This window comes from Eretmochelys imbricata, chromosome 16 (assembly GCF_965152235.1).
Source record: "Eretmochelys imbricata isolate rEreImb1 chromosome 16, rEreImb1.hap1, whole genome shotgun sequence".
NCBI classification, from domain to species: Eukaryota; Metazoa; Chordata; order Testudines; family Cheloniidae; genus Eretmochelys; species Eretmochelys imbricata.
In genome coordinates, this window is record NC_135587.1 from 2,985,523 (window position 1) to 3,003,846 (window position 18,324).

Genomic DNA, 18,324 nt, shown 5'->3' on the forward strand with positions numbered 1-18,324 from the left:
TTTTCATTCTTATACAGTTAATGGACACATCGATTTATTTCTGTTTCGTGTGGATGAGGCTAAGCTGTGACATTTGCACCCAGGGATTTGGTTTGGGCCCAACTCTACTATTTAAATGAGGCTTGCTGCGCAAGGATAATTGGCAGAATTTGGGAGTGAGGACTGTTTGAGGAACACACAACCAGACCAAAGACACAGCCAAAGCAGTGATTATTAGACACATAGATATTGGGATACGGTGCAGAACTTGGGGGCCAGACAGACCCTTCCTAAATATGATAATTTGGATCTACATGCCACTTTTACAATAACTTCCTACTGAAAACTCTCCACCAGCACTCCGAGACCTTATGGCAGCTCCTGGTTTTGAGCAGTGATAGGCTAATGTGTTTACAGAGGTAACTGGTTGGCAGTTAGGGCCTTGCATGAAAAGAGGCAGGGAAGGTGACTCAGGAGGCTGGAGGATCTGGGAGCCATTCTTGTGAAGTGGTGGTTCCCTTCTTAGGGTCTGAGTGTGTCTCTCTCTGCCCCTAATACAACAAAGAGTTCAACTCGGGAAGATTCTGTGCCCAGCTGAGATCCCTTTATGCTATTGTGGGGCCAGAAGTGCTCCCTGGCATCGGTATCCCTACACTGTCTCACACACACAGGACCCTTGTGTGTGGTGGTATAAGGGAGTGCTGGGGGAATGGCTGAGGTGGGAGGGGGCATGGAACAGCTGAAGGGTGACTGTGAGGAAGCCACCATTAGCTCAGCCCCTTGTCCAGGAAAGTCTCACACACTTCCCCTTGCGCTGCTGGGAGCCCTTAGCTGTCATTGGACTTAATGGGAGTTGACAGCACTGAATGCTGTCCTTGTGGTATGTCTATACTGCAAAAAAGAAAAAGAAAAAAAGAAGCCAACTTGAGTTCAAATAGTAATGAAGACACAAAACTCCATTTTTAAATCTGAATTAGCAGCTCAGGTCAGAGCCGAAAGCTAACCCAGGTAAGAACACGCCTCTGTTTGCAACTGCATTCACTTCACGGGAAGTGGTGGTGCGACTCGTGCAGGCACACACATCTGTGCTAGCACAGGTCACACAAGTAGTGTAGACAGACCTGGCAACAGGGACTCCAGGCTAGCAATGAGAGTACGACCGGCTGGAGGCCCTGCCTATGTACTGTGGTTGCCAGGCCGCCACATGGCCAGCGCTACTGTTCGATCACATCACCCCTTGCAGAGCGGACGTACCCTTAGAGAGCACCAGGAGTAAGGTGGTTGGAGGCTGGCATGGGGCAGGTGCAGCTTGCGACTGTGACAGTCACTGGGCGAAGGTGAATTCCCCCGTGGGACCGAAGAGGTGCAGCTGCAGAAAGAGGCAGCAGGATAGGTTAGAATATTAACGGTGTTTCAGTGGCTTGTTTGTGAAAACCCCTTGTGCTCCGTCTGTAGCTCCCTCACCCCCTTCTCCTCAAGGCCAGGGGCTGGCTCTCAGGACTGAGTGTGGAGCTGGATGGCCCACTCCGACTGGGACCTGCAGGTTGGGAAAAGGCTGGCGATGGAGGCCTGGCCCCAGGCAGCAGCCGGACCACCTGCTCTGCTCTGCTCCGCAGGCCACTTTGACTTGGGGATGACTTCAGCACGACTTTAAAAAGGGGGTTGTTTAAAGATAAGGGATGAGTGGAACACCCCAAGCCTGCTCCTGGGGGGAATCAGGCAGGGCTCTCACCCCTTTCAAAGGCCCTGCACGCAGCGAGAAACACGCGGGGAGAGCTGGGGGCAGATTTCACACCTGGCCCCGGCTTTCTAATGGGCTGATTGAAACCCCTGCTCCAGCCACCCACTGCCAAGCCCCAGCTTCGAGGCCCAGGGCCCCGTCCACGGCAGCGCGCGGAGCCCCGGCCGGGCAGCGAGCGCCCCCGCCCCGTCCTGGGCAGGCGCGCGGCCCCAGGCGCCTGGAGCTCGCGCCGCGAAGTGAGACGCGCGGCGGCCGGGGTCGCGGCAGGTGCCCTGGCTGCGCCGCTTCCCGAGCCGCGTCCTTCTCTCCCGGAGCCGGTCTTCCAGCTTCCCTTTCTCCCGCTCGCGCCGCGGGGCGCCCCTTCCCCTGGAGGCGAGCCCCCGTCTCCCCTCCTTCCCATGCCGTCCGTGATGTCAGCACGGGGGGCGTGCGGGGGGAGCCTGCACGGCATATAGAGGGAGCGCCCTTGAACCTCCCATTCCCCGGCTCCCTGCAGCCATCCCTGCGCAGGCAGCCGGCGGGGAGCCAGGCAGCGGGTTTGCGGAAGCGTTTTACTAGCGAGAGCCGGGTCTGTTGTGCGTCTGTCTCCTCCAGGCTGCCAGGAGATGAATGGCGGGAGGCAGTACGGATACGGTGCCATGGCGGGGCTTGGCCCCTTGACTGCCAGCCTGGGATCCTAGTGCACATGGCTCCGCGGCAGGAGGAATAAAGCAGCGGATCGGGGCACGCTGCAGGACTTCGTGCCGTCTCTTTGTTACCGTTATTTCCCCTCCGCGTTATGGGCGGAGGTTTTGTGCAATGAATGTTGCCTCCAAAGCTTTTCTCCCAGCGAATATGGGCACAGCTGTATCCAAAAGGAAGACTCTGAGGAATGATGCTATGTCTTCTGTAGCAGCTAAAGTCAGGTGAGTGATAACCTCCGCCTAGACAAGTTACGGCAGGGGTGGGATAAAAATAACTACCCAAGAAGATTCTGGCCATGCTGGGAAGAAAACAATGCCTTGCTAAACGAAATGCTAACGCAAATGCAATGTGATGCATGGGGTGTGCAGTCTAAACGTTGGGCTAACTGCATTACAATATCAGCATAGAAGAAACTGGGGCATTTGCAGAGGGCAGGGTGTGTGTGTGTGTGGGGGGGGGGCATAATGAGACTCAGTATTGCAGGTGTTTGCATTTGCCTCCTCTCTTTCCTTCTGGTGAAATTCACTAGGCGAGTGGTGCTTGAACGTGCAAATATTTTAGATGCCTCGTTGTTTTTCCAGACACACACAGTATTATCTCTGCAAAGCAAACTAAACTGACAAGACAATCAGGCTTGTTTGTGTGGGCTGGGAGAGAATGTGATGCTGGTTTCTTTGGTCCCTTTATCTTCGGCTGACCTGCAAGCTCCAGTGGAGAATACTGCTTATTTATTTTTAGTTTTATTCTGGCTTTACAGTGGGTTTAAATAGCAAATGACATGAGGTGTAAGGAACCATCTGCCTAGCGGGAGGCCTGTCAAAAAAAATCACTCATGGGGACACACAAACAAACCTCAAGTAATTAATGGCACTGATTTGCAATCAGGAAATCACATTTGGTATATGAACTTTACATATATAATGACATAACTTTTTGTGTTCCTCAGAAACACCCTGTATGGCAAAATCTTGTACTGTCCCTTTGGTTAATGTATGTGTGAGTGAGTACCTCAAGGACTAATGAACAGTGCAGTTCACACTGCATTTAGTAAGGGTACATTAAGCTAATAGAAATAATGTGTCTCTCTCAACAATCCTTCTGTAGGGAATGGTTTCAGAGTAGCAGCCCTGTTAGTCTGTAACCACAAAAAGAAAAGGAGGACTTGTGGCACCTTAGAGACTAACACATTTATTTGAGCATAAGCTTTTGTGAGCTACAGCTCACTTCATCGGATGAAGTGAGCTGTAGCTCACAAAAGCTTATGCTCAAATAAATGTGTGAGTCTCTAAGGTTCCACAAGTCCTCCTTTTCTTTCTGTAGGGAATGTAACTAATGGCTACTTAGAGTAGGAACATTGTTCAATAGAAACTACATTGTACCTCTGCATTCTAGAAATGCTGACACACACAGTACCTATAGCCATATGGCAAATATTTGAAAAATGTCTAATATATGATAAATATTTGCTTATACTGTGCAAAACAGAAAGTTCACTTCTAAATGTCTGACATGCCAGCACATAAGATTGTACCATGCAGTTCTCTCAAGTGTCATATAACTGTTTTCAAATGAACAACCTTCAAAGAGTTAATTCATCTGTGAAGGTTGTACCCAGGGCATATTCCCCAGCTCTGCTGGCATCATCAATTGGTATTGCTCAATATGCCCTGTGCCAAATGCCCACCCCACCGAGGCAGGGGTTTAATGTTTTAATGAGCTAGTCATCAGAGTGGATCCTTTCAGTCCTTGTAAATGGCAAATACTTTGAGTTTGCCTGGTTTGGTTTGCATCATGCAAGCATAGACGATCGAGATACAAAAGGAGCACTTAAAGACGATAAAGTCATCGCGGAGAAAGTAAATAAATTCTTTGCTTCAGTCTTCACGGCTGAGGATGTTAGGGAGATTCCCAAACCTGAGCTGTCTTTTGTAGGTGACAAATCTGAGGAATTGTCACAGATAGAAGTGTCACAAGAGGAGGTTTGGGAACTGAGAAACTTAACAGTAACAAGTCACCGGGACCGGATGTCATTCACTCAAGAGTTCTGAAAGAACTCAAAAGTGAAATTGCGAAACTATTAACTATAGTTTTTAACCTGTCCTTTAAATCAGCTACTGCACCCAATGACTGGAAGATAGCTACTGTAACGCCAATATTTAAGAAGGGCTCTAGAGGTGATCCTGGCAATTACAGACCGGTAAGTCTAACATCAAATTAGTTGAAACAATAGTAAAGAATAAAATTGTCAGACACATAGAAGAACATAAATTGTTGCGCAAAAGTCAGCATGGTTTCTGAAAAAGGAGATCATGTCTTACTAATCTATTAGAGTTCTTTTTGGAGCGGGGTAAACAACCATGTGGACAAGGGGGATCCAGTGGACATAGTGTACTTAGATTTCCAGAAAGCCTTTGACAAGGTCCCTCACCAAAGTTTCTTATGTAAATTAAGTTGTCATGGGATAAGAGGGAAGATCCTTTCATGGCTTGAGAACTGGTTAAAAGACAGGGAACAAAGGGTAGGAATACATGGTAAATTTTCAGAATGGAGAGGGGTAACTAGTGGTGTTCCCCAAGGGTCAGCTCTAGGACTAATCCTATTCAACTTATTCATAAATGATCTGGAGAAAGGGGTAAACAGTGAGGTGGCAAAGTTTGAAGATGATACTAAACTGCTCAAGATAGTTAAGACCAAAGCAGACTGTGAAGAACTTGGAAAAGATCTCACAAAACTAAGTGATTGGGCAACAAAATGGCAAATGAAATTTAATGTGGATAAATGTAAAGTAATGCACATCAGGAAAAAATAACCCCAACTATACATACAATATGATGGGGGGCTAATTTAGCTACAACTAATCAGGAGAAAGATCTTGGAATCATCGTGGATAGTTCTCTGAAGACGTCCATGTAGTGTACAGCGGCAGTCAAAAAAGCAAACGGGATGTTAGGAATCATTAAAAAAGGGACAGAGAATAAGACGGAGAATATCTTATTGCCCTTATATAAATCCATGGTACACCCACATCTTGAATACTGCGTACAGATGTGGTCCCCTCATCTCAAAAAAGATATACTGGTATTAGAAAAGGTTCAGAAAAGGGCAACGAAAATGATTAGGGGTTTGGAACGGGTCCCATATGAGGAGCGATTAAAGAGGCTAGGACTTTTCATCTTGGAAAAGAGGAGACTAAGGGGGGATATGTTAGAGGTCTATAAAATCATAGAATCATAGAATATCAGGGTTGGAAGGGACCTCAGGAGGTCATCTAGTCCAACCCTCTGCTCAAAGCAGGACCGATCCCCGACTAAATCATCCCAGCCAGGGCTTTGTGAAGCCTGACCTTAAAAACTTCTAGGGAAGGAGATTCCACCACCTCCCTAGGTAACGCATTCCAGTGTTTCACCACCCTCCTAGTGAAAAAGTTTTTCCTAATATCCAACCGAAACCTCCCCCAACTGCAACTTGAGACCATTACTCCTTGTTCTGTCATCTGCTACCACTGAGAATAGTCTAGATCCATCCTCTTTGGAACCCCCTTTCAGGTAGTTGAAAGCAGCTATCAAATCCCCCCTCATTCTTCTCTTCCATAGACTAAACATCCCCAGTTCCCTCATCCTCTCCTCAGAAGTCATGAGTTCCAGTCCCCTAATCATTTTTGTTGCCCTCCGCTGGACTCTTTCTAATTTTTCCACATCCTTCTTGTAGTGTGGGGCCCAAAACTGGACACAGTACTCCAATGTCGAATAGAGGGGAACGATCACGTCCCTCGATCTGCTGACAATGCCCCTACTTATACATCCCAAAATGCCATTGGCCTCCTTGGCAACAAGGGCACACTGTTGACTCATATCCAACTTCTCATCCACTGTAACCCCTAGGTCCTTTTCTGCAGAACTGCTGCCGAGCCATTCGGTCCCTAGTCGGTAGCGGTGCAAATCATGAGTGGTGTGGAGAAAGTGAATAAGGAAAAGTTATTTACTTGTTCCCATAATCTAAGAACGAGGGGCCACCCAATGAAATTAATGGGCAGCAGGTTTAAAACAAATAAAAGGACGTTCTTCTTCACACAGCGCACAGTCAACCTGTGGAACTCCTTGCCTGAGGAGGTTGTGAAGGCTAGGACTATAACAGGGTTTAAAAGAGAACTGGATACATTCATGGAGGTTAAGTCCATTAATGGCTATTAGCCAGGATGGGTAAGGAATGGTGTCCTTAGCCTCTGTTTGTCAGAGGGTGGAGATGGATGGCAGGAGAGAGATCACTTGATCATTACCTGTTAGGTTAACTCCCTCTGGGGCACCGGCATTGGCCACTGTCAGAAGACAGGACACTGGGCTGGATGGACCTTTGGTCTGACCCCGTATGGCCATTCTTATGTTCTTATCTGCACATCTGACCACACGGCTGGTGGTAGCTTTCCCAGTGAGGTGATCTTCAATTCCCCCTGTAATAAAAACGCCATCCTGTGAAAAGCCAAACCTACCAAGTATCTCCATTTATTGGAATGTCTCAGGCCATTACATTTACCCTTTGAAAGGTTTTCTTTTCATGGTACTTGGCAGGGCCAACTCCAGGCACCAGCGAACCAAGCAGGTGCCTGGGGCGGCAAATGTAAAGGAGCGGCAGGACGTCGGGCTCTGGGGCAGCAATGTGCCTTCGGCAGCCACTCCATCACAGCGTATTTTGAGCTCGACGGCAATTCAGCAGCGGGGACGCTACTCTTCTTCGGTCACCAGTGGCAATTCGGCGCCTGCACCATCACTCCGCCTCTGTGTTTGGCGGCAAGGGTTTGGTTTTTTTTGCCACTTGGAGCCACAAAAACACTGGAGCCGGCCCTGGTACTTGGTCCATGCTATAGAATTTGGGTGTGTATTGCCCATCCCTGTTACCTTTTAATATGATAGACTTATGAGGAAAGATTAATAAAACTGGGAATTTTCAGTTTGGAAAAGATGACTGGGGGGAATATGATAGAGGTCTATAAAATCATGACTGGAGTGGAGAAAGTAAATAAGGAAGTGTTATTTACTCCTCCTCATAACACAAGAACTAGGAGTTGCCAAATGAAATTAATAGGCAGCACATTTAAAACAAACAAAAGGAAGTATTTCTTCACACAGTGCAGTCAACCTGTGGAACTCCTTGCCAGAGGATGTTGTGAAGGCCAAGAGTATAACAGGGCTCAAAAAAGACCTAGATAAGTTCATGGAGGATAGGTCCATCAATGGTTATGAACCAGGATGGGCAGGGAGAGCCTCTGTTTGCCAGAAGCTGGGAATGAGCGACAGGGGATAGATCTCTTGATGATTCCCTGTTCTGTTCATCCCCTCTGAAGCACCTGGCCCTGGCCACTGTCAGAAGACAGGACACTTCGGTCTGACCCAGTGTGGCCTTTCTTATGGCTCCTGGGAGATCCTGAAAAACGTCTCTGTTGCTTGATGGGACTTGGGATTTAAAAAAAAATATAGATGAGCTTCACATCTTACACTGACTGTGGAACATTGGCCATGACGATGGCAGAGAGCTGGCTCCATCCCTGCTGTGCCGCAAGCTGCAGCCCTCTCGAGATATTTGCCTTTTGTTTCTTGGTGGCTGCTGGGCTGATATTATGTGGACAATCATAAAGGGAATAGGTCCATTAGTAGCACTGGCTGCTTCCCCAGTCGTAGCCGTTCACAAGCAGATTGGAGGAAGTGAACTTTTCATAGGAGCCCGGGGGGCTCTTTTTGCTAGAAAAAATTACAGCAGACTTCTCTGTAGAGCCCAGTCGAGACTGTGCTGACAAATCGACTTAAGGCATCTTGTCACTCTGAAGCTCTAAGGCACAGCTTTAAATCCCGGTGATAGTGGGGTAAGAAGAGAGGAAGTGATGTGGTTAGAAATGGACAGTGCAAAAGGCAATATAGTTCAGATTATTTTAGGGCTGTCAAGCAATTAAAAAAATTAATCACTATTAATCACACTGTTAATAATAGAATACCATTTATTTAAATATTTTTGGATGTTTTCTACATTTTCAAATATATTGATTTCAGTTATAACACAGAATAAAAAGTGTACAGTGCTCACTTTATTTTTTATTACAAATATCCACTGTAAAAAAACCAAAAAAAATAGTATTTTTCAATTCACTTCATACAAGTGCTGTAGGGCAATCCTTTTATAATGAAAGTTGAACTTACAAATGTAGAATTATATACAAAAAATAACTGCATTCAAAAACAAAACAATGTAAAACTTTAGTGCCTGCGAGTCCACTCAGTCCTACTTCTTGTCCAGCCAATTGCTCGGACAAAGAAGTTTGGTTACAATTTGCAGGAGATAATGCTGCCTGATTCTTGTTTACAATGTCACCTGAAAGTGAGAACAGGTGTTTTCATGGCACTGTTGTAGCCAGCGTCACAAGATATTTACGTGCCAGATGCGCTAAAGATTCATGTGTCCCTTCATGCTTCAACCGCCATTCCAGAGGACATGCATCCAATGCTGATGATGGGTTCTGCTCAATAACAATCCAAAGCAGAGCGGACCGACGCATGCTCATTTTCATCATCTGAGTCAGATGCCACCAGTAGAAGGTTGATTTTCTTTTTTGGTGGCTCGGGTTCTGTAGTTTCTGCATCAGAGTGTTGCTCTTTTAACATTTCTGAAAGCATGCTCCACACCTCGCCCCTCTCAGATTTTTGGAAGGCACTTCAGATTCTTAAACCTTGAGTCGAGTGCTGTAGTTATCTTTAGAAATCTCACATTGGTACCTTCTTTACGTTTTGTCAAATCTGCTGTGAAAATGTTCTTAAAACAAACAACATGTGCTGGGTCATCACCCGAGACTTCTAGAACATGAACTATATGGCAGAATGCGGGTAAAGCAGAACAGGAGACGTACAGTTCTCCCCCAAGGAGTTCAGTCACAATTTTAATGAACATTCATTTAAAAAAAAATGCATCACCAGCATGGACGCATGGCCCATGGAATGGTGGTCGAAGCTTGAAGGGGCACATGAATCTTTAGCGCATCTGGCCTATAAATGTCTTGTGACACTGGCTACAACAGTGCCATGCAAACACCTGTTCTCACTTTCAGGTGACACTGTAAATAAGAAGCAGGCAGCAGTACCTCTCATAAATGTAAACAGACTTGTTTGTCTTTGCGATTGGCTGACCAAGAAGTAGGACTGAGTGGACTTGTAGGCGCTAAAGTTTTACATTGTTTTGTTTTTGAGTGCAGTTACTGGGCAAAAAAATCTACATTTGGAAGCTACACTTTCCAAATAAAGAGATTGCACTACAGTACTTGTAGAGGTGAACTAAAAATACTATTTCTTTTGTTTATCATTTTACAATGAAAATATTTGTAATAAAAATAATATAAAGTGAGCAATGTACACTTTGTATTCTGTGTTGTAATAGAAATCAGTATATTTAAAAATTTAGAAAAACATCCAAAATATTTAATAAATTTCAATTGGTAGTCTATTGTTTAACAGTGCGATTAATTGTGATTGATTTTTTTGAGTTAATCGCGTGACTTAACTGCGATTAATCAACAGCCCTAATTATTTTAGTTTATAAAGAAATCTGTCCATCAAAGCTTTCAATGCATCAGGGCCTTGGCAGATTTCTGGAATGTCTGCCCACAGTATGAGGCTAAATTGCACAGTGAATACTTTTTAAATATACATACTCTATAAAGAAAATGAAATTCTCTTCAGCATATAACAGCCCTGTGAGTTTAGCAAGAGGAAGGAAGCTGGAGTGTAGATGTCTTACTGTGGAAAATACAACTTTGGTCGTAGAATCTCAGGGTTGGAAGGGACCTCAGGAGGTCATCTAGTCCAACCCACTGCTCAAAGCAGGACCAATCCCCAATTTTTGCCCCAGATCCCTAAATGGCCTCCTTAAGGATTGAGCTCACAACCCTGGGTTTAGCAGGCCAACGCTCAAACCACTGAGCTATCCCTCCCCACAAATGGTTCAGATGATGGCATGGATTTTTGACAGATGGCTAATGCTGGGTGTATGGGAATCATTTTGGGGTGCCACTGTATGTGACTTCATGTCTGGAGGAGATAGGAGTTACCCAAATAATACAGGTGTCAGAGTAGCAGCCGTGTTAGTCAGTGTCCGCAAAAAGAAAAGGAGAACTTGTGGCACCTTACAGACTAACCAATTTATTTGAGCATAAGCTTTCGTGAGCTACAGCTCACTTCATCGGATGCATTATGCTCAAATGAATTTGTGAGTCTCTAAGGTGCCACAAGTTCTCCTTTTCTTTTTTCCAAATAATACAAATACTGTGGAATCCAGGATCGGGCCAAGAGACTCTTGCTCACTTTGGCACCTGCTGTATAGGTATGACAAGATGCTGTGGTGATTCTTATGTAGGAACTCTTTGATGCCCCTTGATCAGTTCCAGTTCACATGCTGGGATCAGGAAGCATAGCTGACTGGGCCTGTGCTGGGTGTTCAGCCAGTCAGGTCACAGCACTGGCTGTTCGTAGCTGTGGCCCGTGGACTGCCCCTACTGCAGAGATGCCAAACTGAAGGCATACGTGTGGGGAGGGAGGGCAGAAAACCTCCTGACAATCCCCCTGCAGAATCCTTCCTGAACTGCTCCATGGGGGGGAGGCGTGTTCTGTGTGGCAGTGGTTCTGCCCCCAAATCCTTTGGAACCAATCACCAATAGCGGGGGGCCTCTATTCCTCTGCCCTGGTTCTGTGGTTCTCTGACAGTGTAACGGGGGTTTCCACAGCAAGTGCTGCCCCCTGGATTTCTGCAGCATGGAGGGGCAAGGAAGTGAAAATTCAGCTCCCAGTTTCATTTCATGCTGCCACCTTTTCCACAGGGCTTTAGGGGAGGATGATGCTTGGTTCGCCAGCTCCATCATTGGCCCCTGCCCATACTCTCTTTATCTAGGGCGAGGCCTCTGCAGGGCAGGAGATGGGCCCCAGTAGTGGATTGTACTGTCCTCCACACAGAGAGGAGGAGACTCTGCATGTGGGCCTCCAGTCTCCTATGATTTTATGTATCGTAGAGTCATAGAATATCAGAATTTGTTTACTGTTGTGTGACAAGCATGATAATGTGGTCTCAGCAACAGGTCTGAAACCCCTGCAATCCCTTGAACCGTAAATTCAAATCCCAGCAGGTTTGACTCCGTGCTTCAGCTTTCCCAGATGGATTCATTAACTTCCATGCAATTTACTGCATGTTGGATCTTTTAAACAAGTATTTAAAAACCAAGGCCCTATCTGCTCTTCATGGACATCACCAGTACCTTGATAAGAACAGATGGTTGCCCTGGCATTCTTGGTCAACATTACCTCCTCTTCCGATGCAGTTGTAGTATAGGGTGTAATGATCCGGTGCGTTGCTCAGACTTATAATGTATGAAATATCTTGTATAAGTGTAACATAGAATCATTAGTATATTGCTCTATTCCTTGTTAGAGCAGTGAGTGGGAATAAAGTCTTCCCATGCCATGTCTTGGTGCATACAGTACCATGGCATATGGCCTTTCAGTACATATGAACAGAATGGAGGGATTTATGTTGCATGGCAGGTGGCCTCAGATGATTATTCTTAATGTGGACGGTGGCTCCCACGCCCAGCTCTCGTGTCCTTCACTTGCCATACAGCAGACCCACCTGCTCAGCTTGCTGTTGTGCTGCAAGTGAAGTCTTCACAATATACCAGTTTCTGCGGGTTCATGGATCTCATGATGTTTTCTTACAAATTTCCCCACTAAAACTGTGTCAATTCGATGAGCTTATGGCACAATACATATGAACATCCCTTTGCTGCCTCTACACAACTGCTGGCATGCACACTGGATACCTTCTCCCATGCTCAAGACCCCTTTTATGAGGTTACATGAGATACAATATCCTATAGTATAAAGTCCTTCCAGATTCACCGTATTGTACAGCATGCCAGCTTCTTGCCAACTGCTGAACCTGTCTAAATCTCCTATATTGTTTTGAACATTTCAATGTCTCTTTTAAAGAGCTGAGTCCAGTGCTGGTACCTATAATAACAAATAGCTGCAATAAGGAATCTGTTTTAACCAGCCAAAGGAAGCAGTGACAGACTTTGTATGAGTTCTGCCCTTGTCAATCTAGGCTAGGTGGAGGAAAATCTGAAGGAGTCTGTTGCTCTTGGACATTGATAGTACCCTGGCTACGCCTTCTGACACCTCTGAGTTGGGGCAACATGTTTAGGCTCTTTGCAGTCACATTATGTACCTGAGGCAAGTTTCCTTTTTTCATACTTGACAGTTAAATGCATATCCCTTGCTCTCTGTGCTCCAAGGTGTCCACCACTGCAAAGGGTTTTCTGTCCAGGTCATGGACAATTTTGGTGGGTTTGGAACCACGTTGGCTGTGTTCATAGTGCCAGAATTGAGGGGTGGGGGAAGTGGGGCAAACAAGATTTATTAATAATAAATGTTGCTAATAAAACTTTATTGTTTTTTTTGTTTGAATTACAAAATTAGAGCATGAGAACCCTGTAGCTGCCATGTGCTTGATTTTAGTAAAGTATTCAGTAGTGTCTTATGAAACTGTTATGATTTTAAATTGGCTTAGGTAGGAAAACTACCATGTATAATTGCGCATTGGTCACAGACTCTAAATAAAGAAAGGGTTATGATAAACTGCAGTGTATTGAGGAGTGGGCTGCCTGCGGCAGAGACTGGTGGTAGGTCTGGTTTAATTTAACTTCCCCATTAACAGTCTGAAGGAGGGAGTACCCAGTGCATAAGTGGCATTTGCAGATGGTGCTAAACTGCAATAGCTGTGAAAACTGGTGAGGGCAGAGAAATAACACAAAGGGTATGGCATAGATAAATTACACATAAGCTACACGAAATGGAGCTTGGCAAACTGCAAGCTAATACACCTGGGGAAAATATCTGAAACTCTCTGAGACAATGAGAAGGGATTTGATACCAGAAAGCAGGAATGCAGAAGGAGACCAATGTGTTAGTGTGGACAGCAAATTAGACAGGAATTTGAAATGGAATTGGCTGCAATGTATGCATATAAATGGTTGAATATTGTACTGATACTGTGCTAGTCTCACTGGTCGATAATCTGGTGATGGACAATGGTCAAGTGTCCATGCTGATCTTTTAGGTCAGTCCAAAGTGCTTGATACCATGGACGGTGACATTTTGTTGACATGTCTGCAGACCCAGCCCAGAGTGGACAGCAACATTCTTGAGTGAGGTTTTGAGTAATTCATTCAGAGGGGGTTTTTGAGTAATCACGCATGTGCCCTGATCACTCTCTCATGTGAGATACCATGGGGTCTATCCTGTTGCCTCTTCTGTTCCTGCTGGGGAAGATAGTGAGATGTTTGAGGTGAGGTCTTTGGAGCACAGCACAGGGACGGTTCCCCAGATTGGCCCCACGCAACAGCAGGGGCGGGGAGGTTCTTATTCATCTCTCAGCAGCTGTGCAGGGGCTGCTCACAATTTGGGCCTTAAGGAATGATGGAGATGAATTTGTCTAGACTGTAATTGACAAGTGAAGAGGTAAAATTCCAGGATATTCCCACATGTGGCATTCAGCATATAGTATGCAAATTCTTCAAAAAATAAAGAATGGGACCAGCTCAGATTTTAGGGCAGATGGACAATCCATACTGGGCATCAGCAGAGATTTCTGGGACACTGATTGGATTGAGGTGCACTTACATCTTTGGAACAAATTGGAAACGAAAGTTAATCGAAATAATTCCAAATTCTTTATTTATATAAAACCCCATGCACACGTAGCATAACAACAACTGGTGTGAGAGCTGACAAGCTCTTATTTCTCCACATAGATAATTTACATGGAATGAGGCAGAGGAAGAATTTCTGACACACACCAAACCAACCAATCCTGCAGTCTCTTCATTTCATGCATGTGGAAGGCTCATTATGTGTATACAAAGGAATGGCACCCTAGGGGCCTGACCCTGCAAATCCTTACTCGCACAAGTAGCCCTTGCTTATGTGAGTTACCCATTGACACCATGTGAACAAGGACTGCCTGTACAAGTAAGGATTCCTGGGATCAGGCCCCTAAGTTTGGACTTGTATAATGCAAGGGCCGTATTGTGGCTGACATCTGGATGGGTGCACAAGGGGGTGGGAGGGCACAAGGAGCCTTCACCCTGGTTGTGTTAAAAAAAGAACTAGATACATTCATGGCGGATAGGTCCATCAATGGCTATTAGTCAGGATGGGCAGGAATGGTTTGCCAGAAGCCTCTGTTTTGCCAGAAGCTGGGAATGGGCGACAGGGGATGGGTCACTTGGTGATGACCTGTTCTGTTCATTCCCTCGGGGGCACTTGGCATTGGCCACTGTCAGACGACAGGACACTGGGCTAGATGGACCTTTGGCCTGACCCAGTAGGGCTGTTCTTATGTTCTGATGCAGAGGTGAAAGCGGGCCGGTAAGGCGTACTGGTAGGAAGTGACTGCCGGTACGGGCCTGTACATAGCCGAAGTTCAAGCTTTAACGTCTTTGCCCCTTCCCCTCCTTCCCCCCCCACCCCGGTTGGTGGCCCTGCTGGTAGGTTTTAACATCTCTGCCCCTTCCTCCCCGCCCCCCAGGGCCACCAGTGGAGGGGCGGGGGCAAAAGGGGCAGCTGCGTCAGGGCCCAGTGATTTAAAAGGGCCTGGGGCTCCTGGCCACCATTACTGCAGCAGCGGACGGAGCCCCAGGCCCTTTTAAATCACTACCAGAGCCCCAGGTGGTGCGGGCTGGGCAGCATGGAAGGGCTGGCTGCGGGAGGCTGGTCCCCCAGCCCCACCACTCCTGCCTGAGGCCCGGTCCCTTCTGGGGGCCTGGAGCAGGGCCCCCGTACCAATAAGCCTTTTATGATACTTTCACCCCTGTCCTGAGGCACGGGTGAGTCACAGTAGCATCCCCTACATCCTCCTAAATTTTCAAGCTAGACAAATTCAGACAGGAAATAAGGCATAATTTTTTAACAGTCAGAGTAATTAACTACTGGAACCACATAGAATCATAGAATGTCAGGGTTGGAAGGGACCTCAGGAGGTCATCTAATCCAAAGCAGGACCAATCCCCAACTAAATCATCCCAGCCAGGGCTTTGTCAAGCCTGACCTTAAAAACCTCTACCTCATTCATACCAAGGATCGTGGTGGATTCTCCATCACTGACCATTTTTAAATCAAGACTGGATGTCTTTCTAAAAGATCTACTCTAGGAACAATTCTGGGGCAGGTCTCTGGCCTGTGCCATACTGAAGGTCAGCCCAGATGATCACAATCGTCCCTTCAGCCTTGAAATCTAGGAATATCCCAAGTGCAAGGGTGGCTTCCTGCTGGTGCCCCTTGGGGGGCTACCCTGACAATGGGGTGGGACTCTAGCTCTGCCCCTCCCCACCCCACACTGTAACAAAGGCACAGGGGAGAGAGCATGCTGCCCCCAAAACAAGCCTGTCTCAAAGGAACATTCTATCTTTGGACTGGACATGTGGGATGCATGACAATATCAAAGCCTTAGCACGCTACGTTTGCTATGTGTAGCTAAGCAGAGAACTAACCAAAGCCCTGCTGCTTTCACAAGTGGAATCAGCTCTCCAGCTCAATACATTTTGCATCCTGCAATGGTAAAGTTATTAATCCTTGGGAAATCAGATCACTTCCCTTCTTTATTGCTCTGATAGTCTCCATTTCCAGTGTCATATTGTTTGCAGCTCACAAATGGGCCTTTCATTCTTACCTATGCCAGGCACACTCGTGAATACGCTCTGGGGAGATAGTGTATATGTGCAGCGAGGAAAACTCCTGACTGCATGGGTGAAGGGCTGCTGCACTGTCTTGTCCATCAAATGGCAGAATAGAAGGGAAGTCAGGAGCTGAGAGTAAGTGTAAATTTGAGTACAAGTGCTGTTGCTTTCATAAGCAGCCTCTCATGGCAGCTTCACCTTGAGAGCCAGAGAGGCTTACTCTGAGGTCAAGCACTTTGAAGGAGAAAGATAGCAAAAGTACTCCAGCAGCGAGAGAGAGCTGTCCCCATTGCAGCTCACCTTCCTGCTGTGCTACCTACTTGTTGTAAATGTAATTATTGTCATGAGCGTGTTTGTTTATTTTTACTGGTCTTAATGACCTCTTAAACAATCTTGTTCCGTAGCACCAGGGGGAGTGTAATGGGTGCCCCATAGCTTGGGGTAAGGTGAATGGATGGCTATTCATATTGTAGGAGCTGGGGCTGCTAACATGCTGGAACATAAAGAAAAAGGATCAGAAGGTTGGTTGGGACTGGAATGTAGAGGCTCTCTTCACTAGGCTGCCACTCTGAATTTGACCCAAGCTGGTAGCTGTTACCATGTCAGGGCCATTTGGCAGCTCTCGGAAATGAGGCAGTGCAGCCCAGTTCCAAGTGGTCAAGTTTCCAAGTCATAAAAAACAAGGCCATATTGTACAACAGTTGGTTCCCTTGTTTGCAGTCTCACCAGAGAGGCCAAAGGCTGAACAAACCATGGAGCTGCACTTCCATCTCACTCCTAGAGATGTTCCAGTCCGATACAAGTTGAGGCACCCTTAGCCATCATAATGACAGGTTTCAGAGTAACAGCCGTGTTAGTCTGTATTCGCAAAAAGTGTATGCATCCGATGAAGTGAGTTGTAGCTCATGAAAGCTCATGCTCAAATAAATTGGTTAGTCTCTAAGGTGCCACAAGTCCTCCTTTTCTTTTAGCCATCATAGTGTACTTGTGTTGGCATCAGCTGGAAGTAGAAGGAGGAACAAGGGGACTTCTGGGAAATAACACTCATTAAAATGCTCTTTGTGATTGCAAATAGCTGTTCCAACACTAACCTTTACTCCTCTCTTTTTGTATCTGCTGCTGTGTGTTCCCTGGCATTTGGATTTTCAGGGCAGCAAGGGCTTTTGGAGAGTATCTTTCACAAAACCACCCTGAGGGCAGAAACGGCTCAGGTAAGAGAAATCTTGTGTGTCCTTTATCCTGATGTGTGGATGGTGCTCATGTGTCACAGTGGACTTGGTAAGAATAGGGCAAGTTGTAGTGTTAACCACATTAGTTGGTTGAGATAAGCTCGCTCCTCGGGTTTACCTTCACCAACGTGTTAAAATTACAGTTACCTACTCTCCACTAGGATTTTAGCATGTTAGCTAATGTGTTAAAATAAAAAGACACCTGTGTAGTGTAGACACCCCTAGAGGTGGTCCCTTGTAAGCGTGTAGATGGGTGTGGTTCTCCTTCGCGGTCGGTCTCTGAGGGAGGCCACGCCCCTTTGCTACAGTATTACAGATCAGTGTTGAGGCATTTTGATGGGAGAAGCTTGCCCGGCTGTTCCCTAGGGTGTCCCTGTTCTGTAGAGAAAGACAAGAGGCTCCAGAGCTGCAGATACAAAACATTTCACTCGCAGCGCAGCCATTAAAAGCCCCCATGAAGACATCAGGCTCCTCTGCAGGGGAGGAAGTTTTTAATGGGACGTAAAGGCCTACGGACATAAAGGCCTACAGAAGTAGGACGTAAAGCCCTAGGACGTAAAGCCCTAGCATTTGCAATTTGGGGCCTCAGAAACACAGCTGACGTTTTGCACGTGTGGGGAACTATCTTTTGTCCCCAATGTATGAAATAATACATCCGCTTTTGCCAGACAGTCAGGTAACTCCCTGCTTAGCCAATGCTGACAACCTACAGAACTGGCTGGCCTGCTGAAGTGCTGGTAAGAAGTGTGATGTCCCTTTGCATTTGTTAGGTATGATAGTCTCAGACAAAATAATGGCTCTGGAGTGCCGATGATTCATAGGTACCATTGTGATCAGTGTCTGCTTCGGGGCTGCATGCTACGGAGAACAGGCAAGTGCCTTCAGCACAGTTGCCCTGACACTGAGCTAGCAGGAACAACAAGCAGTGATGGTGT

General features: G+C 46.4%; 1 protein-coding gene across 1 annotated transcript in view; it reads left to right on the plus strand.

Annotated features, from left to right (window-relative positions):
• Positions 1-2,383: 2,383 nt before the first annotated feature.
• The window catches only part of NSMF (NMDA receptor synaptonuclear signaling and neuronal migration factor), a gene marked incomplete at its 5' end in the record, with an annotated part of 79,125 nt that continues 63,184 nt past the window's right edge, over positions 2,384-18,324 (plus strand). The window contains 2 exons of the mRNA XM_077836223.1: positions 2,384-2,625; positions 17,310-17,371. Of these exons, the coding sequence (XP_077692349.1) occupies positions 2,384-2,625; positions 17,310-17,371 (304 nt within the window). The remainder of the gene's footprint in view (positions 2,626-17,309; positions 17,372-18,324) is intronic.